The 10,034-nt window shown below is 40.2% G+C and overlaps 1 protein-coding gene across 1 annotated transcript; it reads left to right on the forward strand.

Annotated features, from left to right (window-relative positions):
* The first annotated feature begins 371 nt into the window (after window positions 1-371).
* Window positions 372-9,873, forward strand: sec62 (SEC62 homolog, preprotein translocation factor). The gene is made up of 8 exons (XM_069685172.1): window positions 372-435; window positions 3,923-4,031; window positions 4,682-4,787; window positions 5,315-5,525; window positions 5,709-5,804; window positions 5,904-5,964; window positions 6,113-6,232; window positions 6,665-9,873. The coding sequence occupies exons 1-8, from the start codon at window positions 400-402 to the stop codon at window positions 7,210-7,212; spliced, it is 1,287 nt and encodes a 428-aa protein (XP_069541273.1). The 5' UTR covers window positions 372-399; the 3' UTR covers window positions 7,213-9,873.
* Window positions 9,874-10,034: the final 161 nt, after the last annotated feature.

Consider the following 10,034-nt stretch of genomic DNA (forward strand, 5'->3'; position numbering starts at 1 on the left):
GTAATAAAATATTTTCCTTGTGGAGAAGAAGTATCGGAAATAGACATTTTCAAGTAAAGTAAAGGAGGACCTATCTCAGCAAGGTGGGCCAGAGGTGGGTTCAGTACTTCGGTTAATGTACCTACTCTTTACAATTTCCAATTTAAAGAATATGTTTAACATTTAGCCTCAAGGAAGGTAGAGTATAGGACTTATTATTTGACAATTCATACATAAAGTAAAGAGTATTCTTCAAGAGTATTCACCAAAACAAAACCGAGGCGATACTTCAATCCACTGGATAACTTATGAATGAAAATACCTTTTTCCTTCAACCGTTAATCGGTTGGTCTCGCGATACTACACGTTATATGCGCGCGCCCTGCCTCACGCACGTCGGAGGAGCTGAGTTGGAGGATCATGGCGGAGCGCAGGAGGCACAAGAAACGGATCCAGGTAACATCAGTTGATTCACAAAAAATTACTTCTCAAGCAAGTTGCAGGACAACAAATGACATTCAGTCGCCGTATTGCGACGTGTCGCAGGGTGTTAACGACAGCATCCTCGTGAGGAGCCGTTAAGAGGCGTTAGATGAAGCAAAATGATTGCTAACGGTTGGCTAGCATTAGCTTGCTAGCAAAAACAAATGTTAGTAATTATATTTTTATCAGACATTTCCCGAGCTTATTATCCTCCCCACTAGCAACAGCGTCATACTGGAGTACACACCGAAACTGTGTTAAAATCGTCGCCTCATTAGCTTCCTCCTTAGTTAGCCGTTTTTATAATTATTGAACCGGCTGTAAACGTTTTCTGGCAAAGCTGCGTCAGCCTAAATCAGACGTGTTTACATAACGTGAAGCAATCTGTGGGAATTTAAATGAATGAGTCAACATCGTGCATCACAATGTTACTTAACTTAATGTGCAGGTAGCACCAAGGTAGTGTGGCTCCAGGAGTAAAAACTGAAGGATTGATTTCAGTTACAGCAACAGCTTGTAGAGTTGTCTCTGGCTTAGTCAGCTTAAGCATCTCTTAACTAAATGTAAAAAAAAAAAGTAGACTAATATCTGGGTGTCAGGCCTATCTTTAGGACAATACACATTTCTGATCTGTGTGTAACGTTCTAGACACACACTGATGGTTAAAACTCTTAAAGTCACTTGGAAAGAACAGATGCAGAAGATACTGACAGGTCCACTTCAGCTGTCCATTGATGCACATGTGGAAAAGATCAGGAAAAAACTTGTAGTTTTCATACATGACATGAGCTATGTCCCAATTTCGTCCCTTTGAGCCAATTGTAATCAGAGTTTAAGATTATGTGATTGAACTCTAAAAGGGCAGAACTTTAAAAAGCTAAAATGTCCCAGTATTCATAGTCATAAAAAGTATTTATTATAGAATGTGGTTTTGTTATATGTAAGTGGTCGGGATCAAATTTAGATGCTTATCAATTCTTACCCAAAGTTACAAGTATTTTGTGTATTCCCTGTTAAGTATGTTAATTGTAAACTATTTTCTAAACGTGCTTTACTGATTATTATAGTGCAGGGATGGTGGTTAGTTACTGTTAATATACACAGCAGTGAGATGAGATGAGCTGAGATGAACTCTTCTCACTCCATCTGTTCTTGTGGTAGATCACTGAAAGTCTTGAATTTGCCTGTTACAGGCCATCAGGCCGACATAATTATCAGCTTCATAACAACACTTTGAATGAAACACAGGAGGCTTGCCAATATCATCACTCTGCATTACACAAAGATTATGTCCTCATTTTGCAACAGTTAATATAAGATTCATAACTGCAATTATATTTAGCTGCTTGAATTGAACTTTCATTGATTCAATTCAACCTACTGTTCTGTTTGGTCAATATTTGTAGCAATGTTGACGCCTTACTACGCCCCAGCTGCATGACAAATTACCTACTTCCTACGTTTCCGCTAGGTGTGCTTTACAAACTGCAAACTGTCGACAGTTCTCTTACCTGTTTGAGTTCAGTTGCATAACGGCACACACTGTTATCTCATTTATGAGCAGACCACAACCAAAAGAGGCTTGTCTGTTAAACTCTGCATTACACGCAAGTACGCTTTATTCTATTAAGTCTATTTGAGAGTGTTGTACATCACAGAACTTAAGAATTAACAGAGGTTTGAAGCTCTTGTTTTAAAGTACCCTTGGTTGCCATTGACAACACCTGAGTGACACCTAGCATACCTCCATAAAGGTTAGGATGATCAGGGTTTGCTGAAATTGTTTTAAGAGGTTTTATCAAACATTCCTGGATATCAAGCAGCACAGTACAACAGCACCTCTCACTGCTTACAGAAACACCATATATTTGAATTAAAAACTTTATTGCAGTCATGCACAAAAGAATCTTTTGCAGCCAGGCTGCGTTAGACTGCATCATTTTGAGGTAGGTGTTCCTAATACACCACCCAGCTGAGTGTAGGCTCCTGCTTGTTCCGGTTAAGTTGCATAAGAACACATACTGTTATCTCCTTTATGAGTGATCCACAACTTAACAGGCTTCCCAAGATCACTACTTTGCGTTACACAACACTTCTCTCTTTTTTTAACGTATTTTTTCTTTATTGTTCCTATTCAAATTCTCATTGTGCACAACAGCATTCATGTATTGAAATGGGCTACATTTAGGGCCAACGCTGTTACTTGAATATCAATTTTAAAGAACCATACTCTAGGAGGGCTGCTTGCTTAATGGCCACACAGTTAAAACAGAGAAGCTAATCCTCCTGTGATAAAGCCAGGTAGATCATGTAGACGGTGACGGGGGGGGTTTCATTTAGGGGTCTCACGTAACTGAGCTGTGTGCCTGATATCTGCTTCTTTGAACAAAGGGCTGTTTGATGGCCTCTTCTTCCTCATGTTGCTGGTTGGAGCCAGCTGGACTGTTTAAGCAGCACTGAATCTCATTGTGCTGCTGTTTTCATTCCCTCTGTGTTGGCATGTGTTTCGGTGCTTCTGGCAGGATGGCAAACAGTGCAGATGTTGTGAGAAGAGAGGATCAGTTAGAGGAAGATTAGTCAACTCTGTTATTGCTTACGAAGAACACCTAAAGTCTATGAAACTGAAAGCAGACAGACACTGCACCTGCTTCAAGAGGTGGAGAGGAGACACTGTCTACACATTGTATAGACTGCACAGAGGAAGTGGCTGTAGCCACCTAAATGCCACACATTGGTTTGTGGACTGCAGTTTTGAGGCATCAAGTTGGGCATTTTAACTGTGTGTGTTTGCATAGAAGTTTAGTAAAATATGCGGCAAGATTTTGCATACAATAGAATTTTATAGTTTTTCACAGTACGGTTAGCTTTACAAAATTGTTGCATCAATGCAATGAAAAACTCAGACATCAGTTTTTTTAAATTTTCAACACAAGGTAATTTCGAGGTGGAAAATCTCGGAACTTTACAGAGAGGCGCTAGTGTTGTCACCGCCGCTTTTTTCAGGCAACCAATAAGCTGGGGCTCCACTCGTCACCCTGGTTACCAGCAAACATGGATGAGCAACTTGTTTTTGCCATTTCTGTCTACCCAGAGCTGTACAATATGACAAACAAACAGTATCACAATAGAGACTGAAAAGCACATTTATGGGACCGGATCGGCCGGACGCTTAATGTTACTGATAAGTGTTGTTTTTTTCGCCCTACACGTTTTAAGCTTGTTGTTAGCTGTGTAGTAAGTTAAACTTATTGTTGTCATAAGAACAACCGCATGCAGCGTTTTTTCTCTCATGGAACAAGCGCTTTTCTGCTAGAAAAAGTCACTATGTGGACACAGAGCCTAGGGCTGTGTTGTATTGTTGATTTGATAAATTCTACCAATTAACCAAACGTAGCTCTAAGATTTGCTTCTGGTTCTCCTACATTTATATGTGTCTATGTGTCTTTGTCTGACCCTGCAGGAGGTGAGCGAGCCCACCAAGGAGGAGAAGGCGGTGGCCAAGTACCTCCGATTTAACTGTCCGACCAAGTCCACCAACATGATGGGCCACAGAGTCGACTACTTTATCGGTATGTGCTCAGCTGAAGAATTAAAGGCAGCAGGAGATGATCTGAACACTTGACTTTGTCACAGTTAATGAGACCAGCGCCTGTTGTGTTTCTCACAGGTGAACTCTGAACCATGTAGCTAAAGAGTTGTCAAATTTTGAAATGTTTCCTTTGCAGTCCTGGATGCAGACCTGATCCTCCCACTCAGTATTTGTCTTTGTCCTGTGCTGGAATCAATTTGTCATTTTTGGGAAATGTTTACTGACTGTTTACACAATCACATGATCTTACATGTGATTGTGTGTACAGCAATATTTCTACAGCTTTCCAAAGCCTGGTGCCATTATTACATTTTAATTCGTTTCCCTTATTAATTACAGTAATGAGCAGATGGCTAAGATCAATTGTTTTATAGCAAGCTTGATTGACCTTCAGAGAATAATCAGCTGAATGTGCAGCTCAGCTTGTTTTGGTGTCCTCCAGTGGAAATCTCAGTTATTGCAGTTTTAAAACATAAAAGGAGGACATTTTACTTTGTCTTGTTAGATCATTTACAGCCTAAATACTAGATGAGTTTTAAGATTTTGCACATGTAGTAAAACTGTTGAACCTGTTTACCTGGATAAACAGTGAATGACATTTCCAAGCTGACCTTCACTCTGTGTTTTTAGCCTCCAAGGCAGTGGACTGTCTGATGGACTCTAAGTGGGCCAAGGCTAAGAAGGGAGAGGAGGCGCTGTTCACCACCAGGGAGTCTGTGTTGGATTACTGCAACAGGTGAGCTGTGTTACACATACAGCTACACTTCTCATATTATAGATATACTGTACATGTGTTCGTCATAAATAGGGTTTTACTCCAATGCACAAGGGAAATGTAAGCTTTTGATATACCGTACAAATCTATTATGGTTACAGTTACATCTGTAACTTATTGATTTACTGATAATAGTCATAGTTAAATATTTTGGTCATTAAAATCTTAAACAATAATTTAAAAAACGCCCATCAACATTTCCCCATAACACTAGCTGATACCTTCAGATTGCAAGATGTTCAGTATACTGTCACAGAAGATCATGTTTGAGAAGCTGGAACCAATGAATCTTTGGCACTTTTGCCAAACAAATACTCAAACGATAAATGTATTATATATAAAAAAAAGTCCTCATCGACTGCAGCTCTACAGGCATGAAAGTAACATTTGAAGTAAAGTGTTTTTAGTCTCCTTTAACATCAAAGACATTTGAATTAAAACGGTGTTTGAATCTGTTTCTAAATGTCCTTCTCCTCCTCCCTCTGTAGACTCCTGAAGAAGCAGTTCTTCCACCGGGCTCTCAAAGTGATGAAGAAAAAACCTGAGAAGGACACCAAGAAAGAGAAAGAGAAGGAAAAAGAGAAGGAGAAGGAGAAAGAGAAGGCAAAGGGTGACAGCAGCAAAGAGGAGGAGAAAAAAGGCAAGAAGGAGAAAGAGAAGAAGAAAGAGGAGGTTGCTGAAGCCAAGAAAGAGAAGAGCGTACGTGAAACGACACTGTTGCATTCTGCTTACAAAATATGACAGACAGCTCTCTGTGTGCTTGTGTTCTTACTGCTCGACCTCCTAAGCCTCCTTAATTTTATGTGTTGTATGGAGTTTTTAGAGCTCTGTTTCCCTCATGTACTACATCTGTCTTATTTCTACATTATTTGAATCATATAGGATGACAGTCCTGGATCCCCCAAGAAGAAGAAGGATGTGAAGAAGAAGTTCAAACTGGAGCCTCATGAGGATCAGCTGTTTCTAGATGGAAATGAGGTGCGTTCGTGCTTAAACAATGAAAGAATAAACGTATATAATAGTCGTGTTTGTGACGCTCAATGACACCAAAACCCAATCTGCGTCTCTTTTCTTAAGGTGTTTGTTTGGATTTACGATCCTGTCCATTTCAAGACTTTTGCCATGGGACTGATACTCGGTGAGTCAGCGGCTAAAAGTCAAATTGAGTTCTTTAAAAGGAAAACTGAATGGCGGCTTATCTGTGCTCACTTTGTGTGTGTGTGTGTGTGTGTGTGTGTGTGTGTGTGTGTGTGTGTGTGTGTGTGTGTGTGTGTTCTGTCTTTCAGTCATTGCAGTGATCGCAGCCACGCTGTTCCCACTGTGGCCGGCAGAAATGCGTGTAGGAGTTTACTATCTAAGTGTCGCAGCAGGCTGCTTTGTAGCCAGTATACTGCTTCTTGCTGTCGGTGAGTACGTGTACTACATACGAACAATACCCAACCAAGTTCTGAGTGACACCTGCTGCACATCCATTATATATAAAATAGATGTATAAATAAAAAATATTTATTCATAATCAAAGAAACATTTAAATTCTTATGTTATCCTCACTTTCAAACATACACAAACTTGTGTATTGATGGTAAAATTAAGCTTATTACTATAATATAAAGTCTGCAGTCCTACAGGGATGCTGCCAGCGGCACAGAAGTAATTTGTAAAAGTATTTATGTCTGGAAAAAGGAAGTATAATCATATCAAATAGAATTAAAAATGACAAATAAACAAAAAAAATAGTCACAAGAATAATCATAATAAATACCTACAGTGCCATTCAATTCGACAAGGCAAAATAAAATAGATTAAAATGGATCCCTCTTGTTGTCGCCTCTCCTCAGCCCGCTGCATCCTCTTCCTGATCATCTGGGTGGTGACCGGCGGGCGCCATCACTTCTGGTTCCTCCCCAACCTGACGGCAGACGTGGGCTTCATCGACTCGTTCAGGCCGCTCTACACTCACGAGTACAAAGGACCTCGGAACAGCGGCAAGAAGGGCTCGGACAAGACGGACGACAAGGACAGCGGCGGCTCCACCAAGGCTCAGAAGTCAGACAGCGATGAAAAGTCGGACAGCGAAAAGAAAGACGGCGATGACGACGAGGAGGAGGAAGAGGAGGAGAGCAAAGAGGCGGCGCAGGAGGAGAGTAAAGAAGCAGAGGGGGAGGGGACAGATCGACACTCAGACACAGACAGCGACCGGCGGGAGGACGAAGGCTCGCAGCACAGCAACGGAAACGACTTTGAGATGATCACCAGGGAGGAGCTGGAGCAGCACACGGAGGAGGAAGAGGAGGAAGAGGAGGAGGAGGAGGAGGAAGAGGAGGAGACGCAAGAGAGGAAAGAAGGGGGCGAGAGTGAGACTAAAGCCCAGACTGCTGAAACATAAACTTCTTACAATCCCATCACTCTCTACTTTCCTCTCTCTGTCCTCCCTCTCTTCCTCCTGTGATCCCAGGACCTGCTCGTCCCGCCTCCTCCGATGAGGAGACGCTCCATGTCTCGTTGTTGAGATCTTCCACTGAACAGAAACCACAGACCAGAACCGGAGAAAAGCAAACAGCTACGACAATGAGGAAAAGAAATTGTACCATGAAGAAGCCTTAAGGTGGATCTGATTCCTCCCAGCTCGATGTGATGTATGTCAAAACCTGCCTGAGGAAGCTTTCAAAGAACATCCATCAGACCTCCAACAGATCTAATGGACGGTTGTCATTTCATTGTCTTTTAAATTGTTCACGTCATGATGTAGCATTCTGTGCCCTCTCTTAATGTTTTATTTATGCCCCTAAAGTCATCGGTTACATTTTAATGTGAGGTCAAATCCAGATCTTAGGTACGGACGACGGAGAAGAGCTGAAAGTGACCAGGAAGAGGAGACTGGTGCCGGCTTCTTTGACCCCTTTTTCTTGTTTAATTGTCCTCTTTGAGCTCCGTGTTGTACAATCACCATATGTCTGGATAAAGTGGCGGCGTTACGGCAGAATCACCGGTGAGTCTGATAGCTTCCTCAGGCAGCTTGTAAAGCAAACTGATGAAGCCAGATGGACCAAATCCTGTAGTTTACTCGAAGGAACCTAAAAAGAATCGACCATATTGCGGCTGGATAAAGTGTCTGGCTCTCTGAGGTACTCGCCATTCTCACTAAGAAAAATGTTTGTTTTTTAAATGGTTGATGATCATAGTGCTATCCTCTCACACAGTCTAGTTCATGTTCAATAACGTGGGACTCATCTGTAAGAGTAAATGTGAGCAACTGGGACACAGCTGGCGTACTTAATTTTCTTTTTTAAAAAAAGATTTCAGCATTTGTTGTACAACTAAAACTAGAAGATATTAAGTCTATCTACAAACAGGAACCAAGACAGAAGCAAACAAACTAGTGCCAAACACATCTCATTCTGATGTTATGCATGCCGATATAATACAGAGAGTGCAGGAGCGAGGGGGTAACATTCATGAATTAGTATAATTTTGTTACATGCTGTGTCAAACCTCCTCAAACCTTTTACACCTCGCATTAAAAAGCACAGGTTGTTAGTGTGTAGCTAAAACAATTATTTTGGTCTCAATGAAACCGTTAGATGGTCTTCACACTCGACTTACATCCCAACCAGTTCTGTCTGTTGGCACACAGGCCGTCACGTGTGAAAATAGTGAGAGTGCTTCATAAATCCTGCTCCACTGAACAGACTAAAGCTGAAACAGTTAGTCGAATAAACAATTATTGCTCATAAATGCCAAACTACATTGAACATCTATTAATGGTTTTGGTATTTTAAGACTTTTCTTTGTCATTAATAAAAAGGAGTTTTTGGGTTTGGGTGGTTGGTTGGAAAAAACAAGCAAATTTTACAACAAATTTAGTGCATTTTCACAACTTTTAATAAACCAAACCTTTAATTATGAAAATTATCGTCTGATTAATCAATAATAAAAAAAGAAGTTAGTTGCAGCTCTTGGCCAGTTTCATTTCCATTGAATCTCTGTAACTGGCCGAGGCTGCGGTCCAAGCTGTTCCTTCACATCATCTTCTGGCTATAAATGTCGTAGATGCTCTTTTAGTCATAGCGAGAATTATATTTAAGCATAAAAAATAGAAATGTATCATTTATATATGGAATCTATTGATATATCAAATATATACCTACAGTCTAAAAACTATAAAACGGCTCTTTTTTTCCTCCCTTCTTCTCTTTTTGTATTAGGAGGTATTTGAGTGTTTGTAATGCTCATTTATGTTTTTATACGATCATCAGAGTGTACTCGTTATTTAAAGGCAACATCCAGGTTAGAAAAACGGGAGGTTTACTAGCATTTTTCTGTGTTTTTTTTACATTTGCCACCGTAACATCGAATGTGTGATGTGGTTGGTTTCATCTGTATTTCTCACTACAAACGGTCATGTTAGCCCGAGGTAATAAAACCTGTGGCTTGTGTAACACAGCTGGTTCCCACTGAATCTAACTCCCTGCACAGTCAAATGATATCTGAATATTTTCACACAGCTCTCTGTACAGATGCAGAAAAACAAACAAACGGACGTATTAAGTAGTTTTTCCTCCTGTAATCCCTCTGAGGCCTGTAGCTCTTTGACTTTCTAACTCTCACACCCCCTCGTCATTTCTTTTCTTACGTATTCATTCAGTTTTTTCTTCCCCAAAATGGGCAAAGTGCATCTCTGTGTCCTGAGTTGCCAGTCGCTGTACTCTCAATTATTGGCATTTCACAAAAGAGAAAAAAAAAAGTACTTCTCCCAGTTGTTCTTGACTGTTGCACAGTATCGGTCTGTTGTATATTGTAGTATTATTATTACTCTCTACGCTGCTGCTTCTCATCGCACATTTCTGGGGGAAATAAAAGTGAAATTGTTAAAACATCTGTATTTTATCTCTGGTCAAAAAAAGAAACGTGTCTTTTGATCGCCTAGTTGTCCACATTTGGATTAATGTCATTCTGAAGACTGTCTCATGCAATATTGGAGTATAATTTAATAAAACTGGATGTCTGGAAATATATCTGTATGTTATCATTGCAATAAAAATATAGAAAGCACAAAAGTGTTTGTCATATTTTCCTGCAATGTACCTTTTTTTTAAAATTATATGTATTATATATTTGACATTTTTTAACTATATATGGAATCTACAATAAAACACGATCCTGTTATTGTAGAAAAAAAAAACAGTCTTACAAAGATTAGTATGAAGA

This window comes from Semicossyphus pulcher, unplaced genomic scaffold (genome assembly GCF_022749685.1).
Source record: "Semicossyphus pulcher isolate SPU_LCO1_2020_fin unplaced genomic scaffold, fSemPul1.0.p SCAF_7, whole genome shotgun sequence".
NCBI lineage: Eukaryota > Metazoa > Chordata > Actinopteri > Labriformes > Labridae > Semicossyphus > Semicossyphus pulcher.

What these genes read in the sequence shown, in the direction of transcription:
- sec62 (XM_069685172.1), top strand. Translation starts at nt 400, where the DNA reads ATGGCGGAGCGCAGGAGGCACAAGAAACGGATCCAG. An exon ending in CAGAGTCGACTACTTTATCG is followed by an intron (nt 4,032 to 4,681) that starts GTATGTGCTCAG and finishes CTGTGTTTTTAG; the next exon opens with CCTCCAAGGCAGTGGACTGT. An exon ending in AAGCCAAGAAAGAGAAGAGC is followed by an intron (nt 5,526 to 5,708) that starts GTACGTGAAACG and finishes TGAATCATATAG; the next exon opens with GATGACAGTCCTGGATCCCC.